A 22,545-nucleotide genomic window follows, 5' to 3' on the forward strand; every position below is an offset into this window, starting at 1 on the left:
TTGTTTTTCTCCACCATATCTTTTACTTGTTTTTCTGTTTCCTACTAATAATTAAATAAGTAATTATGATTTCAATCCCTGTAATATCCGTGCAAGTGTTCTATGAAATTTATGTTCAGAGAGTGTTCTCTGTACTCCTTTTTAGGGCCATATTAATTTCTTCCACTTTGTCTGTGGTGGGTAATATTATTAAAATCTTTCAAAATACCTATAAGAAAGCATAGTGATATGACTCACTGGAGCTGAGGTGCTGTGTAGCTAACATCTGTGCCTATTGCTCTGTTGGAATGAAGGTGAAGTGGTGGTGGGAGGTGGACAGGGAGACACAGAGAAGACTTGTAGCACAAGGTATGTTCAAACTGGAACCAGGAAGGTGGGACAGTTAATATGGTACCAAAACAGACCTTGGAGCAGATTGCCTTGGATAAGTTAGTCGCATGTTTTTGCCATGATGCTCATTTTACCTCTCCCAGTTGAAGCTGTAGGCCATAATCTTACTAAGGCAGTGATGTGTTATCTCCACAAAGATTCTGAAGGATTTGTGCTCCAGGATTGTGTTCATGGAACCTGTGCTGACTGTGGGTGACCAGCAGCATCCTGTGGCAGAGTTCGTCAGCTTCTCACACTTTGTTGTCTGTTTTGGGTTTGCAAGATTCATTTGCTGTTTCTTACTCCTTTTATTAGGGGAGGTAGTACTCTGATTTCTCCAGGCACTCATAATGATACACCTCTCTTAGTAAACTTTCCCCGGGCTTGAGAAGTTGTAATTTCTTGTTATTGTTACATGCATGCCAGCTGGTCATTTTTTTCTGTATCTTTTTTTAATTCCACCCTAACCCTTTCAGGACTGGGAGGAAGCACAAGGAGATGGGAAAAAATGCCAGAATCTGCATTTCATGGATCGATAATGTGGTTTACTACCTTTTATTTTGTTATTTATTTATTAATATCCTAGTTATTCTTGTGAATGTGGCACGTAAAGCTGACATCTGCAAAGTACTGTCTTTCTTGAATGGTGGTAATTAGCTCAATTTTCATTTTAGTATGCATAGAACTGTTTTTGACCATGTCACTTTATATTTATCAACTTCATATTCGTTTTGCCATTTTCTTACCCGGTCATCACTTTCCCCTGCTGCTCCCTGCAGCCAGGTTCTGTCCTCCCTTCAGACTTCTCCTAGATCTTATTGAACATTAAGATGGAAACACTCTGAAAATGAGGAAAGTTTTACTACTATCACTGCTCTGTGGGCAGTGATTCCTTGCCTGTAGGAAGTACGACCCAGTGCTGTCCCTTGGAGGAAGAGCTCTCCTGGGACTTCCCCGGGCTGCTTCAGAGAGCTCAGGCTGCTCAGATCTTATTCTCTGGATTATTGCCGACAGCAGCTTTTACAGTGATTTTGTGCTCCCTGCTTTTGTTTATTTTCTCCATGAAGCCTGCAAAGCAAACACAGTCATCTAGAGATTAAAGAGTTGCTTAATGGAAGCCATATACATTTTTCAGCAAATGAGCCTTTTTGTATTTCACACGCACAAATGCGCTCTTCACAGTTCTTAATACTTTTTTTTTTCTTTCTTTCTTTTTAAGTCTGTGGTGTGCCTTGGAGGTGTAGCTTAGGTCGGGGTGACACTGTGCAACGTTAGCTTTGCTTAATTCCCGACAGACATACACCTTGTATTTTCATTGGGGGAGAAGGGGACGTCTGGTTCTGTTTAAGATTGCATTTTAATGAGAATACTCTGTTTCTCAGGGTAAAGATCATTTAAACAGAGCTTACAGCCATGTGCATATGAATATTTGCATTCACTTAACAGGCTACATGGCCGTATACTACTTTGGGGCATATCAGCATTTATTTTTTCTGCATGGAAGGTCAGTTCTCCATATAGCAATCTACATATTTGTAGAGCAGATTTAGTGATCTGTAGTAGCCGAGTGCCTTTTTATAGATGTATATGACCTTTTCTATACCTGATTTGTTTTCGATATATTTTCATAGTATTATATTATTTCATTGTATTTATGAAGATAAACAAATTTGTGGATAACAACACAGCTCAGATGAACAATAAATGGGCAAATCTGCCCATCTGTGTATGGGCAGATAAAAGCAGGGAAGGGAACAAGCTGTGAATAGAAGAAACATACGACAAAATGCTGCCTGACCCCTATTTGAAAATTAGGGGACACTCTAAATGTTTTCTTTAATTGTATTTATGATTTCTATTTTAAAAAAAATCCCCCATGAAAATAATAGCTGATGTTCTGTGCAGTGCATCCTTAATGGAATGGCCCAACAAATAAACCAATTGATGCCTGGTGTAACCTTATTTATTGTAATATGTTATATGAGCAAGGCATGTATACCCATGGCTCAGATACTTCGTTGGTCCATGTAGTTCTAGTAATGCGCTAAATACCTGTATGGGGATTCAGAGCAGTGACAACACTTTTCACTGTTCTGCAGAACTGATGGCAGCAGACCTTCAATGTAGCACTTTGATCATGGATGGGCCAAGGTGTTGCAAAAACCGGTAAGTCTAATCTTACTGAATACTCTTCAATGTACAGCTAATCCCATTTAGGTAGTTCAAAACATTCACTTGAAGGTTACCTGCTATACCTACTTACTCTCTTTTGTATTGTTCATTGTAAACCACATTCATCTCGTTACAAGGTTTGTGTTAAGAAAACACAGGTATTACTATGTATTTCTATTTCCTTTAAATATTGCTGGCATGATATAAACTTGATTATTTCTTCTTAGAATGGAAAACATTTTTCTTAACCAAATTTTTAACCCTACCCACCAAATACAAACCATCCCGTCTGCTCTTGCATCAGCCTAAACTCACTGCCAGTAAACTGAACGGGCATGGGGATAGGTTGGTGGACCCACTCACCCCTCTGGAGCTGCTGGCAAGCTGCATAATGGACCTCTGGGCAGCCCAGCTCTCCTTGCACCACACTTGGCCACGGCTCTGTTTTCTCCTTTTGTCGTTGCTTCCCATTTCATCTCTTTTTACTTATCATGTAGCTCAGCCAGGAAAGTTAATAAAATCCTGTCTTTTGCAAACATTCCTGTCTTTAAGAGAAGGATGAAGGAACAAAGGCTACAGGTGTCCACAGTGGTTTGTGATTTGTAACCGGGGGAAATCTCTCCTTTCTGTTGTCACAACAGTAACAAATGTTTCCACAACAGAGTGATGGTTGTTTAGATGGTACATGTAAATAAAACAGAACCACACAGAATGCTGAAAGCATGGCAGATACGGTGCTCTCCTATCTTGAGCACATAAAAGCTGTTTCTTCCTTTTAGATAATCATAGTCTGTGGATTTCATTCACTTCTCGAACAATTTGTTTCTTTTTGGTCAACAGCTAACAATCAATAGGCTTTCCTTTGAGTTTAGACTCAAAGTCCAGTTATACATGCAGGTAGCAATTGGGTGCAAGTACTTGTGTGAATCTATGTTTCGAAGTGTTTCATCTCATAGAACAAAAGTTGAAATTTGACAATTTTGACTTTATTGACTTGGACATGTCAGATGAATTACATGAAAAGTTACATCCAAGGTGAGCATCTTCTGGCTTTTTGAAAGGCTTTCATTATTTATTATTTATTGTGGATTTTGCAGTATTTGGGAAATGAAATAATTATGAGCCATGAACTGAGGATTACATTTTTTTCTTTCATCCTTGATTGCTTATGATTTGCAGTAATACTTATCACTTTAATTATATTGGCATTTTATGTTTAGATAAGCATAGGAAGGAGGTAGTTTTTTTCTGTGACTGAACTTTTTTTTTTTTTTTTTTTTTTTTTTTTTTTTTTAACCTCCTACAAATAGGTAACAAAAATGCAGCATTCACTTCTGGTTGTTCTTTTATTATCATAAACTAAAAATTTAAGCTGCCTGAAATAAGTTATTCTGTATGTTTCTTTATGTGGCATGGCTTTCCTAGTAACCTGAGTCTCCTTACACTTATGTTTAGGGTTGGAAAAAATCATTTTAGAAGACTGGGACATAGGCATTGAATAGTTTACACAGAAGCTGTTAGCAAGGCTTCCACATTTTTATGGGGTAGAGAAGGTCTGTTGGCAGCATACTTTTTATTCGTGATCTTGACTTTAATGTTCAGCTAGAATATTGCATATATTGCAATTGTTTTAGTGGCTATGGACTGTCACTTAACAAAATGCCAGAGAAAAAAATTGCTTCCCGTGGTCTCTTCCTGAGTTCTCCTTAGCTGATGACATACTCACAGGCGTCAAGAATAATTGTTATGGGTTCAACCTCGCTCTTCTTCAGGTGGTTGTCAGTCCACCTGTGTGTATGTGACACAACTGCTATTTAAGTATCTTGCAAACTCTTCTGATCCTGACTTTGTGTTTTCCCTAGAGGGACCCTTTTAATGAAGGTTATATTGCGCTAAATAATCTATTAGAGAAGCCAGCAGTCATGAGTGGTATGCTCTGAATTTGTGGCTGTCCCACTTTATGAGGCAAAGAGGAGGAGGGAAATCTAGCAAGCGGCTGCCCTAAGGGCTTCTGCTGAAGTTCCTGTACTTGGGAAACCTCTGGTGTCAAGCAGCACAATGACAGGTCAGATTAGAAGTGCAGTGTGACTGTTTGGGCAGCAGTACTGCCCAGAAGTGTTTTGTGTTTGAGTAGGATTTTTGCCTTGTCCTATTTAAAGACCCTGACTATGTTTTCTGCTTAAAAGTGGGGAGTGTTATGGCAGACCTGAATTCTGCCTAAATCACATTCAGCTTATTCTGAGATAGCGAAGTTTGAAATTTCTCAGATCACAATAGATTTATATCTACTCATGCTGAGTAAACTCTGAAACTCAGGTTTCAGACATCAAGTACGTAGATCCTGTCTCTTGCTGTCACAAGAAGCCTTTTGCCTTGTGCTCACACTGTAGCACCATAGACCCCATTGGCTTCTAAAAGTAAGTGGTCATGAACTTCTGGCCAACTGTGCCCAGCGTGCGTGGCTGCAGAGCAGAGGCCAAGCATGTCCCTGAGCTTCAGCAAGGGATTAGCATACACTATTAACTTCACCCATGCACTACTCCTGCATTATGCATGGCTTTTTGTGTTAGAGAATGAGGTGTTTGGAGATCTGCAGTTCGCATGCAGGTCAGAGCTATTAAGTGAGGTCTACCAACTGCTCAATTTGCTAAATATTTTAGAAATGGATTTAATAAGGACCAGTAAAATGAAGTCAACCTTTGCACCTTGTCCTCCCCTCTTCTCCAAGTGCAGGGAGAGTTAGAAGTTTGATGCCTGGGTGAGCAGGGATGACTTGTGGGGGGTTGTCTTGTTAATATCTGCTTTGCACCAACTTGGGACATCCCTGATTTTGTGCTAATCTGCCTCATTTTAATATGTTGTGTTGCCCAAATTCCCAGTGTTGCTTTTTTTTTTTTATCCAATAAAAAATGTTGAAGAGGCCATGTGTGAGAACCGTGGAGGGTTCTCTGCATTTTAGGTGTAAATGAAATTAATAGTATGTTTATATTACCTGTATTTGGACAGAAAGTAATCTTATTTTTGCTGCTAGCATGGATGTGCTGCCATAGATGGTGAATGGTCTGAAGCCACAAATCATCTGACATTTTTGAAGACCATTCCTTGCTACCACAAAAACTGTAAGCATTGAACCCATTATAGTTGGGCAGCTGAGGAAAAAAGAAAAAAAAAAAAAAGATTAGAGTAGTCAAGCATAGCAAAAAGAGAGTCACAAATATGTGAATTCATTCCAGTAAGTACTCAAGCAGCTGTAGGCTTCATATTTAGTTCTAAAAAGGTCCATGTGGAGTATTTTCTGCTCTGAGTTTTAAATTTATGCCCAAATATGGTCTCTTCTAATGAATAAAATAACTATTTTTCCACATCCTTGAACTGTTTTCCTGATTCTGTTCACATTTCAACCTTGCGAACAGACTTCCTTTGTTTGCTCTGGCAGTATATAGTGGCAGAATTGGACAACAGGAGTCTCTCAAAATCACAGATAGCTCTTCCCTTGCTACATTCATTTTTCAGCTTGCTGCTTTGCTCTTTGGAGCTAGAATCAGATCAGGTTTGCTTATTCAGTCTCTCTCATGCAGCATTTGAATCCATCATGTACATACGTGCCAGAGATGCAAGCCTTGGCTACCAGTACACCCCGGTATCTGAGCTCTCAATTTAACATGGAAAAAAAGTGGAGAATTCAGTGTGTGTGTTTGGGGCCTATTAGTATTAAGGACATCTGGGAGTCTCTGTATTACTAGACTAATGGACTGCCTGCAGTCTTACGGTGCCTTCAGCTCTCTATAAATTACATGAATGTACTGTTAAAGCAGCAGTTAGCGCTTTCATCTAGCATAGCTGGACTGCTTTAGCCATTTTTTAACCAGATGAAGTTTTCTGTATTCCTGTGAACTCTTCTGGTATTCACATTCTGAAGACATTCACTCAAGCTTGCTGAAGACCTCATGTATAAATTGCCTTTGACAGAAGCTGCTGGGAACATAAGCTTTGGTGCAGATAAAGGGATCTTCACTGTTGATGACATACAGATATTTTTGTTTATGTGAATATAGATGAGGAACACTTAGTATTGTACAACAGTATTAAGATTGCAAGGGCTGCTTTTGTTTGGGAAAAATAATGACAAATTTGTGAAATGTTTCATTCTAAATTGTATTAATTAAAACATGCTTATCCTGGAGCTGAGCATTCCCATATGCTTCATTTTTGAGTGTTTCCATATAATCATTCTCTGTGCCATCTTCATAAATTCACAGAGATGGGTATTTCTCCATAGCCATGCAGACAGCTGTGCGAAGAAGCTGGCTGGTCAGCTGGGAGCCAGGGCAGAGCCAGAAACTGGGGCTACTCTGGCACTGAAATTGTGCTGAGAGGTTAAGCACAAATATTCACTCAAGTTTGCCAATATGGTTGTATGATTTTTGGTTGGCTTGTGTTTGCGTGAGCCAGAATACTGGCAGAATAAATGCATGTTTGTATGCTGAGCAGTGTTTGGACATGCTTTATCTAGTCAGTAGCTGAATTTACTTGAACTTCGCTCTTCAGTTAAAAACTTGTACTTTCCAACGTGGGCACCTAAGCACAGAGAAATGCCCACAAGCAAGGCAATCTCCCTGTGTAGATGCTTCATTAAATGCACGTGTTACAATAGAAAAAAGAGGATGTGGAAATCTTGACACTTTCATTCTGCTAGTTATAGAAACACTGGAACATTTCTAATCTGAAAACTTGTCAGGTCAGGGGGAATGTTTGACTTGCATCGTTTTGGGAATGGTTGGCATCCTGGCCAACCTGCTTGGGGAAAGGAGCAGTGCTGAGCAGGGCAGCAAGTCCTATAAATACTGCATGGCTGCAGCTCCCTGAACCAGGGTACTGCTGCCACACTGCACAGCGTGGAAACATCAGATAGATCTCCTTGCTGCATGGCCCCATAGGTGTCATCAGCCGTAGTATTTGTCTCAGCTTTTTGGAGTTAAGGCTTGGTGCTTTTTAGGTTGATTTAATGAGGAAAATGGCTTATGTGGCTGGGCTGCCAGTCTTTTCTCCCCTCCTTAATCCTCCCCTGCTACTTTCCAATGGCTTTTGAATATTTTGCTAAATTTCAGCTGATTTGTTTAAAGTAACAGAAATCTCTTAAGGTGTTCCTGCAAATGTTATGAAAATTGGTGATTAAGTATTGGAGAGACCCACATTAGTGCTTCCATGGAGGGAAAGGCATGAGGTCAGCAGCTCCTGTCCTGCTTTGTGCGTCACCTGGGGGATAGTACTTGATCCTTTGCCTAGCCAGGCATGCAGGCAACATCTGGAAGAGAAAGCTGTTGCAGCAGGAAGTGATGGGGATGTGAGAGTAACCTGGGATTTTATGGCACAGAGAATTTTTTAGGGGTGTGCCAGAAGCTCTGATGGTAGAAAGAGAAGCTTCTGCTTTACCAGTCTTAGGCTGGAGGGGAGGAAAAACAGGATCTGAAGGGATCTTGATCATTTTTGTCTGCATGTGAGTATTAAGAGGTGTGTTTTTCAGGAAGAGAAGACAACAGTTGCTTAATTTTGCAACAGTGGTGTCTTCATCCACTATGCAACCTCACCCAACCTCATTAGGAAGCCTGCATTGGCACCATTTAATTTGTTTTCTATAAATCTGCAGTATACAAAGACTCTCATTTAAAGGCCTTTCCCTAACTCTTTGAGACTGCTGTTTTTCATGTTGATTTTCTTATCCTTAGATGTAGCATTAGAGATTACTGTAAGAAGTAAATTAACAGCCCAGATACAAGTAATGGAGACATGTTGCTGGGTCATTTTTGTAAACAGAAGACTTCGGACTCCATACAGAAAAAACTGCTGCAATTCTCCATAGGAAGTGCAAAAATTCCCTTCATTGAATTTCCTTAGATTTTATTTTCTGTGGGGTATTTAGCAGCTGAATACTTAATATTTATATTGGTTTTGTTACATTCTATAACAACAAAGTCCCAAAATATTGCCTTAAAGTTCAGACTATTGCTTTATGCCTTTACTAAATCCTACCAATATCTATCTAAAATTGGCCAAGTTAAAAAATTGGCCTCATAAAAAAAACTATAAAGCCATTTTTTGTAATGTGCAGATGTGTCAGCATTTGTAAGCAATTTTGGAAGGACTCATTTGTGATGGATGTTTTTGAGTTCCAGGTAATTCCTTATCCTCTGTCTCTATATCCATATAGAAACTGAAAGCTGGCATGTATAAGAGATGGTTCAAAAGTGGAAGCATGATTAAGAAACCGGTTAGATTAGTTGATTTTGTTTTGCTTTTAACTTGCAGATACCTTCCATGGATTCTGGTTTTTGCCTTCTGAGAAACAGCTAGTGATCCTTCCTTCTCTACATTCCCTATGACATGCATGATTGTGGAGATCATGTTTATATCTCTGACTCTGAAAATGCTGTGTCTACTAGGTTTCAACTCAAAAGCAGCTTATTTAGTACAAAATACAGTAGTTTGGTGTTCTTTGTTTAAATAGCTTTTGCTGTTTCTATAAGATAGTTGTGCAGAATTATGCAGCTGCTGGAGAGACATTTGTAAATATTTTTTGCCTTCTTGAAACTTTTTGAATAGGTTTGTTTCGGTAAAATTTGTCAAAATCTATCTTAATTTAAAATAAAGAACATGCAGTCCAATGGTGTTCACATAATTATCCCTGAGAATTTCTGGTTTAACTTATGGTCATGTTCTGTACTTCTTCTGGAGCTACATAATTGGTTTATATTTCTCTTGTGGCTAATTGAGAGTGCCTGTTTGGACCTCTTAGTGTAACAGGTGTAATATAATCTAATATTATTTTTTTGACAGAGTACCATGCAGTAGAGTGCGTTACCAAAAAGTTAAAGAAAAAAGTTTGTCAAACTCGCTTTCTCAATGTAGAAGTCTCTTTTTTTTCTTTTCATTTACACCTGTAAAGGGGAGAAATACATCGTAGGCAAGACTTTCTTCAGTGTGAGCTTCTACCCACCCATGAAGACAATAAATTTGAATCTAGTCATACACTTCAGTGCTCATCAGTTAGCCTGCTCTAGGTTATCCCTTACTATGGTGGGAGTTGGACTGTGATGCTCAACGTGTCTGCTGAATTGGGGAATCTTTCTGAGGGGCTGGAAAAAGCAGACATAATTTCTGGATCTCAGCTAGACTTGGAGGAAAAAAAAACAAAAACAAACAAACAAAAACAACAACCACCAATCAGTGACATGCTTTTTGCTGCAGGAATTGGGGTTGTTCTGCAAATGCACATGCCTGGGATGCTGAGCGCTTTGCAAAACTTAAATTCAGAAAGATGTCCACGGGAAACAGCAAGGCAGCATCTTTCACCTGCTGACAGATCTGGCCTGAAATTATGTCTGTTGATAACTAGGAGAGCCTTTTTTTGCCTTAAGACTAGTTTTATGCTGCCAGAAGCACTCTGGAGTGAGTCAAGTTGTAAGGCTCTGTCATTGTGAAGCTATGCATAATATTTATGTTACAGCATGATGAATGTGTTGTAAATTGGTAAAGCAATAAAAATCCTCTTTTTTATTTTTACTTTTTTTTCTTTCTTTTTCTTCGAAGACTAATACATCAAAATCCCCTTTGTGCTCTGTGTGTTTCTGCTTTGCAGATTTTAAAGAGGGTGGCTGTTAGGTCACTGGATTTCTTTCTCTATGTGTCAATTTTCTCATGTATTTATTTATTTATTTTTTACAGGAATCTGAGATGAGAATAGTTAGATGCTGATGATCTTGACACAATTGCTTTCTTATGTATGCTGACAGGTAAGCATGCCAAATTAATTTTTGTAGAGAAATCATTTAAGTTACTCATGTCTTTTCTTCACTTTTTTTTCCCTTTAATCCTATAGCAACTTCTCAGAATGGATTTTTATGTCACAGATTTAGTAAAACTGAGAATTTAGCAGTTTAACAGCAGCCTGTTGTGAAGACAGTTGGGAGAGCACTTTAACTTCCATCGTCATGTGTAGCAGCTCTCTTCCTCCTCCTACTGAATATACTTTAAATCTGAACTAGCAGGAAGACTAATGTTATGGTACTTCTTGTATTAGATGTGTTGAAACACTTTTTTTTTTTTTTTTTGAGCAATTTTTTTGGGAAGTTCACTGTAACTTTTGCAATTAATGTTCAGTTTGGGTAAACAATTTCATAGTGTAGTCCCTCATCATACAGTTAGGTGAAAACTGATGGACTGGGATGTCACTGTAGAGCCTCTCATTATATAGCTCAGACATGTCCATTGTGTCTTTTCTATTGTATCTGTGCACTGCATTTTCAGTGTTTTCTATTCAACCAGGCTTCTAGTCTCTATGTATTTCTTTCTTATTCCTTTTTATTTTTTTCCCTCATATCTTTTCTGTGATTCTTTTGAAACACAATTTGAAAAGTTTTGGTAGTACTCTGGAGACTTCTTACACCTTTTTATACAAAAGTTTCTTAAACTAGAATTATTTTATTGGCTTACAGTCCAGTTGCTACAAAATAAATAACTTTAAACTCAGAAGTCAGAAAAAAAATGATCAAAAACTACAGTGATTTAAAATTAGGTTTCCTTTGGTAAAGCCTGATGCTTCTGTATGATCTGAAAACTAAAAACCTCATTTTCTCTGTGATGAGAGAAAAGTGAACAGGCCTTTTCTCACATTGATGCTGCAGGTGTCTGTGTTAATGCACATTATGACCACATATCAAAGGTAAGATAGTGTGGTGGTTTCACACTGATAGACAGTCCTAGCAGTATCTTTGGATGAGCAACAGAAGGAGACTGAAAACATTAAAATTATGTAAAAAGTGGGCAAGGGACTGCTGTAAACTGCAGGGTGACGCTTTGAAATTGGAGGAGTAGTCTGTAGAAATGGAAAAAGGAGAGAAAGTTTAAAACATGATGGTGTGTATCTCAAGGCCAGCACAAGAAAAAAAATATTAACTTATCAGGAATTTATCATTGGCTATTTGCTTCTGTGGCTAGCGCCAATATCAAACATGAGTACTTATGCCAATTAGAAGACAAAGGAAATGGATCAAAGACAATTACACAAATACAGAATTAAAGAATTTTATTTGGCAATGTGTTGAGTTTAGGAGACTAATTTTTGTTGACTAAAACGTGTGAGTAAGTTTCTAGTTATGGAGTTTTTCAAATATCAAGTTGGTCATTAGTCTATGGCATGATCAAAATAATCCTTCAGAGCTCATACTGTCATACCTTGATGAGGGATGTATATGTTTGAGTAGTCTGCAGAATTGAGAAAGCGTGGAGGTAAGAGGAAATACTTTGAATCAATTCTAAAAATGGGAAAATAAACTTAAATCTCAATTTTTAAATCATTTGCTCAATGCTACTAAGCTATTTGTGGGAAATAGACATCATCAGCGTACAACTGAACTACCTTTCAAATAAGTCTGAAGCATAAAGAACAGCAGTTACTCAAATCTAGCTTTGATAATGTATTAACACTGCAAGACATCAACACATTCTAAACTACAGATGTGATGGGTAAGGCTTCTGCTTACCTTATCAGTCCTTTTTTTTTTTTTCTTTTTAAATGTCTTTCTTTCCCATTTATATTCATAGCAGTCACAGTGACTGCAGATGTGAAAAGCAGACATTCATGACTGAGCACGCTGTTTCACCGTGAGAGCCAACAGTGACAGTGATGTTTGGTACAGGCTGTAAACACTCCTCTATGCTTTACGTGCTCTGAGTTGTTAGTGAAGGGGAACTTCCAGTACCCAATTCTGTGGTTCTCTTAAAAGTATTATTATAGGTCTTTGTTGCATGTACCAGTTTTTTTTTTTTTTTTTTGTATAGTTAACATTCATTATTCTAATATACAAAATACTGCAATATTATATACATACTTTGCTCTTTTTACTATAGCAAAACTTCAATTTTTATGTACTTTTTCTGACTGGCTGTGATTTAATGAGTCCTTGCCAGGCCAAACAATAGGGGATCCAGCCCTGTGCCCTGGGTGGAACAGGGCAGCCAAGTCAGCAGCCTGGGTGCTGCTGCAAGAATAGTTGTCTTGTGGAAGCAAGAAGGTCTGAGGACCTTCCTGCCCCCCTGCTCTTGCTGAGGCAGTGGTGATGCAGCTCTGATGCCTAACATGCCTTCTGTGGCAAGCTATAATGGTGGGAAATTCAACTGCTGGGCGTATCAATGGCTGCAGGTTTGTGGTGGGAGAGAGCCAAGCCTGGTGACCTATCTTCTGTGTGGAAAGTTAGCATACATCCTGAAATCTAGTAAAAAAAAAAAAAAAAAAAAAAAGAATGGGGAGGAGCTGGTGGCATTCTTAACCCAATAGACTAGAGGCATGTCAAAATCATGAACATGAAAGCACATTAGGAAGAAATTAAATCCAATACCATGAAAGGGGCAGAAACGGTAGTTTACCATGTGTGGTTGAGAAACAGTTTGGGGAAGAGGAGGCTAGGCCTGGGGAAAACTTTTGAGATGAGGCAGCTAGGAGTGAAAACACTGGAAGGCAGACTGAGTAAAATCTCTGGGAGAACATGAAGTAGGCATAAAAGCTAACAGCAAATCTCTTTTTAATGCATATTTCCTTAAAAATGTGAATAGAACAAAATATATTTCTGTTTTCATAGCTTTATATTAATTCTGAAGAGGAGGGCTTTTTGCACTCTGTCTCTGCCTTGTTCATTTGTGCAAGCAGCAAGGCAGAGAGGGGTTCAGTAGATCTCGTTAATGGGAATGTCCTGAAGGATTTGGTTCACATGATGGGCTTAATTATTTCCTTCCCTGCACAGCTGCATTACACAGTAAGCAGAGCTGCCTAGATGTTGTTCTTCTCTTATAATGAGGTGCAGGAATAGGTAGCTCTGACAGCATCAAGAGCAGTGTTAGGAAATGAGCTTTGCGTGGAAATTGTTAACATTAGCAATACACATGGGAGTATTTGAGCAGTAAAATAGAAAGACTTAGAATAAAATAAAGACTTCATCTCAGGGTCGTGCCAGCCCCCAGTTTTAAAAAGAAATAGTTCTTTCACGCATTTTATTCTTGTACATCACTGCTCCTCATTTCTAGAGAAAGGCAGTCCCATGCAGGTGGCCGTCAAAAGGACTGTGAAGTCCTACACCATCAGCTGCTCAATGCATACAGAGGATTTAGTAAGAACTTTTACTAAGTAGTTACTTAATGGCAGAAACTGACAGCTGTATGCCTGGAATTCAAGACAGATTTTTATTAGGAATATATCATAATTCAATCAAGATTATTTAAGAATGCTTTTATATTCAGTTTGCATTTCTTGATTAGACTGTGATAATTTCCCTGGCTGGAATTTCCAAAGTATGCCGTCAGAAAATTACAAATGGTAATGAATTCACTTAATCAGGTCTTACAGGAGTACAATCAACACAAAATCTAGTCAATTAGAAATAAATCTGTTTAAAGTATTTCTAGTTCTCTAACAGCCTTGTTTTAGGATGTACATTACCTGTGACTGAATTAGAGACTTGTACAAACAGGTGAAAATCATACTCTGTAAAGAAATCACTGTACTTCTTGTAAACAAATCAAGAATTTCCTTTTTCCTTTGATGATGATGAAATTTACTTAGATCTCTGTTGTAAATTATAGATTGAATTGTTCAGTCCATGATAATTTGAACTTTGATGTCCCCTTAAAAAAACACAAGAAAGGAACATATTACTGATAGTAGGTTAACAGCCAACATGTATTGGTACAGTTGAAAAAACTTTGTACATATATTTCACAGTGTGATAATACTGTGAAACCATACTGATTACAAAACATATGATTGCTTGGAAACTTGCAGATTTTGGGGGGTTATAGAACTAAGCCTACTTGTTAATCTTCCAGTTGTATCTTAACCATTACAGCTCTATTTAAAGACAAAATAGAGATGCAAGTGCTGTGTTTTGCAGTTGGCCTCAGTAAGACCAAGCTGTCCATACATCTGGCACGGTTGCCAGTATTGTTTCTAAACTTAGTCCTGGCCTTGCCCTTCTTTAGTGAGGTCAAGTTTTTGTAATGGTTTGGTCATGGCTTTGTTACATACACCACTAACAGGGCAAAATGACCTGATTTTCTGAATCAGTATTTCTTTTTTCATATGAACTGTGTGCTGCTGCAGGAATGCTATGGGACTGCACACGGGAGGCAAATGTTTGAGTGGCCATGGATTAGAAGAGAGAATGAAAAAATATTCTCCTCTGTTTTTGCCCCATACTTTGAACAATACAGAAGTAAAAAAGGCTGCAGAATATTTGAGAATATACATTAACCGTGCATTTACGTAAAACTAAGATGAAAGGGCATCTTCACATCCTAGCTAAAAACAAAATTGGTGATTTTGTGTTAGTGATATTGAAATGCATGGAGGAATGATCCTATTGTAAAGAAGATTTTCTGTGAGGGGAGTGGGGACAAAATCTAGAGGTGACCAGCAGGAGAAGTGGTGGCTCTGGGGAGATGGAGCATCAGCTGGCCTACACCTGCAGGGAGCTTACGGAGATGATAGAGCCAGTTTCTGTGCAGTGATGAATGGCAGGAGGACAAGAGAGAGAAGGCAATAAGTTGGAACAAGTTCAGACCAGGTATGAGGAAAATCTTTTTCCCTACGAGGACAGTCAGGCAGGGGCAGGGAGGTTGCTCAGGGAGGTTACACATTCTCCATCCTTGGAGGTTTTCAAGACAAATATAGTTAACAGCATGAGCAGCCTGTGATCTCACAGCTGCATTAGCTGTGAGCAGGTTTCTTGACTAGAGAGCTCCATAAGCCCTTCCAATGCAAATGACTGTTATTTGTCTTCGTTCTGCATTGAGACAGGGACGCCTCAGAAGAACAACGATGTAGGATGCTGAACAGTTGTGGTACTTTGATGTCAAGAGTTTGTAGTTCTTGGCTGGAGATGTTTATGGGATTTCTCTTGAACTGGAGAAGAATCTCTAAATCAAAGTATTGTAAGCTGTTATCCAGGGTGATTTGGCATGCTATTTATTTTTAATATTAAATTTCAAACTACACTTGGCATTTAGGGAATGAAGGCTCAAAGAATTATTGATGAATCATTATATATTTTTAAACTTTATTATCCTTTATATGTATTTTTGTTTCCCCGTTTCTGCATACTAGTTAAAAGCACGCATCTCATTCTATTTTCTTCTGGCCTAAGAAGTAATCTTTTATTTCTTGAGCCGTTTACTGAAGCCAATAGTTGTGTTGATTGTCTGTGAGGAAAACCGGTATTTTTCATTGTGTTTTGATTGTTAATCAAAAAAGTTAATCTCTTATCTTTACTTTGAGTTGAATCAAAATTTCGAAGGGCAAGAGAATAGTTTATTTCTCAGTTTTCCTTCAGAACTACTGTGCTACCTGTGTCATCTTGGCAGACCATTTAACCTTTCTGAGCATGCAAATATTTTTCCCCAGTCTGCCATCACTATCATCACTCACATACACAATCCTAAAAAAAATGTTAATTCCAGTATGAACTCAGGCTTGCATCTACAGGCTGGAGTACAGGTTAAAGCCCAAGTTGTGCGTACCGTGGGGGTGGAAAATAAGCAGGCAAGATGCAGATAAGATCATCAGAGTTCCTCTTTTAAAATTTCATTTGAAAAAAAATCAGGTAAGTTTTTCTGCAATTTGGAGAAGAGAAGCCTGGAGACCATCTGCCACTGGGACACAGGGATATTTGCTGCAGACTTGCACAGATGGGTGCAGAGAGAGCGAGGACACACACAGCACATGGCTTTGCTTACACTGGAGGCTGGCTAAACCACAGGCTGGTCACCTACCTGGCTGTAGAATGTGCAAATCCTTTCTGGGTCACTGTTCATTTGTTGTTTCCGTTTTGGTTAGGAAAAGAAATTAATTTTATAAAGGCCAAGTAGTTCCTTCTGCCTTTCTTCCCTGCTCTCTATCATGTTGATTTCATGATCTTAACTGAGGCCAGGGCTTACTTCTGCTTGGCTCTGCAAGGCAGCAAATGAACTAGAAGCTTATTTGCCTTATGTATTGCTTCCTATTACTGCCAATATAGTTGTCAGTGCTGGTAAGAAACAGCCACAACTTAGAATCATAGAATTCTTGACCTGTGTTTGTAGAACTGCTCCTGATCTGAGGCTTCTGCACCCTGGTATATGTTTCAAATCCCCAACTATATATAGGGCACTTCAGCATGGGACTGCCTTGGGGTGACAGGCTCTGGAAAGTCTGTGCCCTCAAGGACCACCTCTGCTGCAGACATTGGTACCAGGTACCCTCTGCAAGCTTCAAGGGGTGTCTCCTAATGTATTGAAATTGTAGTGAATTTGTTGAAAGTAAATAAGAAAAAAACAAACGAGCACAACAAGAAAGGGTAATTTAGTTTTTTTCACCCATCTCTCAGACAAAGATAACATAATTTTGTAGGAAAAATAAACCATCTATTTGAAGCTTTGCTTTTTTAACTGGTTCCTTATTTCTTTGACCAAAATAATGTATGCAATAAGACTATTTTTGGCAACACAGCAAATTCATTTCAGTAACGTAGTAGCCCTCCATCAGGATCATACCTGAAGAAAATTCAGGTAGATCTTCATAACAAAACCCATTCATAACAAACTAACTCACTTGTAGATAGAAGAGTCTGTCTTTTCTACTCTCAGGACCTGATCTAATCTACATAACAAGACAGCAACAGTGCTTCTCTGTTCATTTGAATACAAAAAAAAAAATAATTAAATGCTCTCACAAAAATGTTTTTCTTATGGATAAAAAAGAAAATAAATTGATAAGCATAAAGTGCAAATTAACAAGCAACCAAGCTGCTTTATCCACCAGGGAGATGCACCAGAGGTAAATACCTTCAACAAGCTTTGATTTTTTTTTTTTTTTTCCAATTCTTATTGTAAGTCTAAGTCTTTTAAAATTCTCTTATGTCCTTTCCCTTCCAACATATTATAATCTTTGTGATATTTACGTAGTCAAGTACAAGTAGATGCTGGAAACAGAAAGACTAGAAGATAAAATTGCTTTCTCTGCAAGACTACAGTTGAGGTAAGGAAAACTTCTGGGAAAACCAAAACAAGCATTATATGAATCTTTTATGAATAGATAATGATCTTTTAAAATTGAAGTGGTGTACTACTTGCACATTGCTTAAAGAGAACAATTCATAACTACTTACTCAGTTTGTATAATTCTCTTTTTGAATAACTGAATGGGAAATACATTTTTTTCATTGCTGAAGTTTGCAACTTTGAAATCTCCAGTTACTATACATAAGTATGCTTAATGAAAGTTAATATTTATATCTTTATTGTGATATTATCAAGAAAAGCTTTATTGGCTTGAGAATTGGATAGACTTTTCCATGTTTCATGTTGGGTCTTAAAACTTTCTCTGACTGTTTTTCTTGTGAATGCATGTAGGTGTCACATCTTCATGCAGCCATTCCTAAAGTAAATCTGTTGACTTCAGCAGGTTTACATCCATTATTGTTTCCCCATGCAAGGTATGAATTTGCTTAAAAAGGCTCTCAGAGGGTTACCGTGTCTATATTTTACTCCAAACAAGATCAACAGTATAAAGATTATATGGCAGACTTTCAGGATCCAATGCTAGCTGCCTAGAAAGGGTATTTATTTGAACATATGACTTCAGGGCAGATCTCATATTTGGTATGCTGGTGAGCTTTGGTTTCTGGGGTAATTTGCTTTGCTTTAATCTTAATTTTTGTTGTTGTTTTGTTTTGTTTTTGTCCTATTTGAATTAGTTACTTAGCTGCTATTTACGTAGCTTTTGTTTTAACATCTACTTAAAGTGTTTTAGAATACGGGAATAATACACCCTGAGCAGATGAATTCTCAGACTGAAAGTTGTTTTTGCAAATAAGTGTACGCATCCACTTTGGGGTCCAGTCATTTACTTAATGCTTCAAAACGCATTACGATTTCATCCTAGGTAAAATATAGCATCCATTGCAAGTATTATTTAAATAATTACTTAGGCGCACAGTTGTTTGTTAAGAAATAGATGTTCTAATAAATGTACAAAAGCAGAGGCCATATTAAAAATAACAGTAGAAATGAAGAGAGCCTGGAAGCTACCTACCGTGGGGCTCGAGGGGCTGGCTGTAATTCCTTGTCTGGAGTGGTGACCTTTAAATAAAGGTCAGATAGGTTTGCACTGGAAACCTTGCAGGTGCTCAACAGAAGACACTTAAGATACTGTATTGCCAATGGGAGTTGCCCTTTTCTGTAAACTTCACTGTGGTTAACATTTATAAATACTTGGCTGTGTTTCCCCTAGTAATATGCTTGAATCTTCTCCTTTCCCTCTCCTTCTCTCCTTCTCAACAGGTTTTGTTTTCTCAAGTTGAAAAGTTGCTTCTACTTCAAACGTTTTAAAGCTTTTTCCATAATGGCCTCTCTTCCAGACTTGCTCGTTCAACACAATAAGTCACTTATCTACTGTATTCTTTGTATCTGTCCTTTTCCAAAATCTCTTTTTGCATCTGCCTGATTGAAGTTCAGGCTTTCCATAAAGATACTTTGACCATCTGAATAGTTTATAAATAAAATAAACACTAAGTAAAACAGCTGGAGGATGAGAAGAATTTTATCTTTGGACAAAAAGCTGCTTGGAAACTTAACAAAACTTTCAGAAAACTACCCTATATTTGTAGAAATAGGTTAAATGTGTAGATTTTATATGTTTTGGGAGCGCTAATGGTGAAGTACATCTGTAAAAAGAACAAATTACATTCTTCCAGTCTGATCTTAAGACCCACTTTAATCATATGATGTTGGTATTTAGGACTCTGAATACCAGAAGTTAATGGGGCTTAGCCTCTTCTTGGCATGTCTGCATTGCACAAATATACATGAACAAGGGATAACAACCTGCCTCAGAATAAGAAGCAGGTTCAACAATCCCTTCACTGTTTCTCTCTCTCTCTTTTTTTTTTTTTTTTTTTTTGGTTTGTTTGTTTATTGTTTTTAAAGGAAGGGGGAAAAAAAAGTGTCACACTTGATCACTTTTGCAAAACAATTTGTCTCTGTCACCTGTGCAGCTTACCTAGCAGAGAAATCAAAGACTGCGTAAGTCAGCCTTGAAACAGGGCAGCAAGAAGAATCTTCCAGTGGTGCCGGTGATGACAAATGGGTATGGCCATTGATTTTCAGTACTGATTTCAAACCAGTATTTAAATCTGAGGGTAAGAGATACTGGGACGAGAAACAATAGCTTCAGAGAAAACTAAAAGAGGAATTTTGCTTGGTGATCTGGTACATGAGTACTCAACACATATCTTGTAAAATATTTATTTGATTCAGTTATTTAACAGAGCGATAAAAAATGCATTACCAGACAGTGTAACCAAGACAAATTTAAGAGAAGGAGTGATATAAAGGGAAGGAAACTGTAAATACAGGGGTGTGAATAGCAAAATATTGTATGATTAAAATTTTTAGGTAATTACTTTGCAGGGGGATTTTTTTTTTAATAGCATGCAGGAGATTTGGCTTTCTAGCGTTTACTCCCACACCGTAAAAGTGCTTTACAGAAGAATTAAGAACCATTTTGCAGAGGTGGATCAAGAGAACTGTGGGATAATAGATTAACTTTCTTAGAGTCCTCATCCTCTTGATGCATGTCCTCATCCTCTGTTTTCCAGTCTACTGAGCTGCAGCTATACTTCTACATCAAATTGGACCAGGAGGTGTTCCCTTGGGGAACAGGCTGGCTCTTTTGCAGAAGACCCCCAGGACTGGAGGCTGACCAGCAAAGCTTCGCATGGTGTCGCATCAACACCAAAGCTCCCTCCTGGTCTGGTGGGCTTGGGAGAACAGGGGAAGCTGCAAGGGCCTCATCTTCCCTGGGATTTTACTGTGAGCTGGTTAGCATTCCTTATGTAGTTTTTTTTCTCCATGCAGAGGTATTATTTCAGGTTTTTGTATTTTCCTGAATGATTTTTGTATCAGTAAGTTTCAGCCAGCAGTCCTGTTCTGAGTTATATTTTGGTGCTAGTAATGAAGAGGTTTTCATTGGCATGAATCAACTTGTCATATTTACATAGATTTCTTTCTCGTCACATAGGCAGTAGTCTCACAGATTCGCTTTATGCTGGCAACATTAATGCTGCTTTTGGAAAAAGTTGTTTCTGCCCTTTTTATGCCCTGGCTATTTGCTTCTGGCCATCTGCCATCTTCTTCCCACTGCTAATACAAACATTTGCATAGTGATCCAGCTCAGTGATGTGATGGATGCTGAAGCTAACTTCCGAAAACAAAAGGCTGGTCTTTAACCTGGATTGCTTCTTTGGGATACGATGCTGGTTAACAACAGCTTTAAAGCAGCAGTGCAAAGTGGAGTCTAAATCCATCAAATTGGCCATTGGAATCTGTCTGCCCATCAGATTTTGTTTTCCACAGTCCTTTCTGCACAGCCGTAGAGAGGCGTGACATGCACAGTGCAGTGTGACTGCACCCCTGTCTCCAGTTCCATCTGAAATTCATTTTTGTTTTACTATTAATAAACTTAGAAAAGGCAATGCTTGATCTTCTTCTGTATTTTAATTTAGTAGCTTGGAGAGCTGGTTCTTGCTCTCATATGTGTAATCCTGAATAAATCCAGAGAATCCGAGTGTTAGGAGCTGGCAGATTTTACACAGATGGAAATCCCTGTTCTGATTAGTATTTCTTCACAGTTAATTATTAAATGCCTCTTTCTAGCAGTTACTGTTATTCTAACAGCAGAATTTTCTCACAGTCTGGTTAATGGTATTACTCAGCCCATAACAATGCCTACTCTGTGTCTGGGATATTCCCACAGGTACATTTTTAACTCGTCTGACAATAGCCGCCTAGAGGGTTTCTCCCTGAAGGCAACAAGGCTGCTATTGTGCAAGTGAATGTTTATATAAAAATAGATTGTTCTTATCGAGACTGAGAGACAGCGGCCCTTGAATTTGAAACCTTGCTCTGAGATGTATCCTTTGGTGGCCTTGGGCAAGATATTTGATGCGTGTGCCTCAGCCACGTTTGAGGGAGAGGAGAGCTAATAGCTGTTTTGATTAGTCTGTAGTGGGCACTCGTGGAGAGCCTAGCCTTCATTCACATGGCAGCAAAACCAAAATCTCACAGGTCAGGGAAGGAAGTGTTGAATCCTTAAATGTCCTTTATTGTGACTTCCATACGAAAATTTAGCTTCTGTGTTATGGGTGCATTTCCTTCTGTCTTGCCATATGCTAGTCTTTCCCTCTGCAGAAACCCAGGGGGAGTACAGCCGCAGCTGTCTTGCCTTTCTGCTCTCTGCTGCGCCAGCGTGGATGTCAGCAGTGGGGACTCCAGAGCCCCACTGGGATGGGCAGGGACTCTGCCTTTGTGCCATTCTCTCTCTTGAGAGAGAAGCTCTTGCAGAAGTGATCACCAGAGGAGTGCCTCAGAGGAGTGGGGTCTCTGTGCTGAGCTGCCGGTTTTGGGTGGCTGTCAGATGCAGGACTGCTGGGTTTGGTCCATGGAAACTCGACAAGCACCCATGTTCACTTCACTTGTCAGTGCTGATACAATAGGGAGAGGACCTTATATGAGATGTCTTTTTAAGCAGGTTTTTGTGTCTGTATATTTGGTTTTGCTCCAGTTTACCACTATGGAACTAGACGGGAGAGCTTGTTACTTTTTAGGATAAAAAAATCACATGTAGCCTTCGTTAAGTTGAAGATTTTAAGACATGATTTTGTACCAGGGATGTGTACTGAGTATCTTATAATGATACATCTATGTTTATTTAAGATAACATGTCCAATATTTGTGCATATTAAAGATATTTTAAGCTCTTAAGTAAATAGTTTATAATATTTAGGAAAACTGAGCATGAATTTTAAGATATGTATTTAATACATTCTGTCCATACAACACTTACCAGCTATAAGGCTCCAAAAATGGACAGGTTTGTCACTGCTCTTGCTTTTCCCTCCTGTATCAGTTTGCACCCACTGGAGC

The 22,545-nt window shown here is 38.5% G+C and overlaps 1 protein-coding gene across 5 annotated transcripts in view; it reads left to right on the forward strand.

The window, feature by feature from the left end:
• The window catches only part of SHANK2 (SH3 and multiple ankyrin repeat domains 2), a 347,944-nt gene that overhangs the window by 14,351 nt on the left and 311,048 nt on the right, over positions 1-22,545 (forward strand). For 4 of the 5 annotated variants that reach the window (XM_084522207.1, XM_084522209.1, XM_084522210.1 and 1 more), the window contains one exon: positions 10,264-10,331. In XM_084522207.1, the coding sequence (XP_084378333.1) occupies positions 10,318-10,331 (14 nt within the window). In that variant the 5' untranslated portion in view covers positions 10,264-10,317. Of the gene's footprint in view, positions 1-2,468; positions 2,536-10,263; positions 10,332-22,545 lie in introns of all 5 variants that reach the window. The other variant, XM_084522208.1, reaches the window with a different exon arrangement.

Source organism: Aythya ferina (assembly GCF_964211825.1).
Source record: "Aythya ferina genome assembly, chromosome: 5".
In the NCBI taxonomy this organism is placed as follows: domain Eukaryota; kingdom Metazoa; phylum Chordata; class Aves; order Anseriformes; family Anatidae; genus Aythya; species Aythya ferina.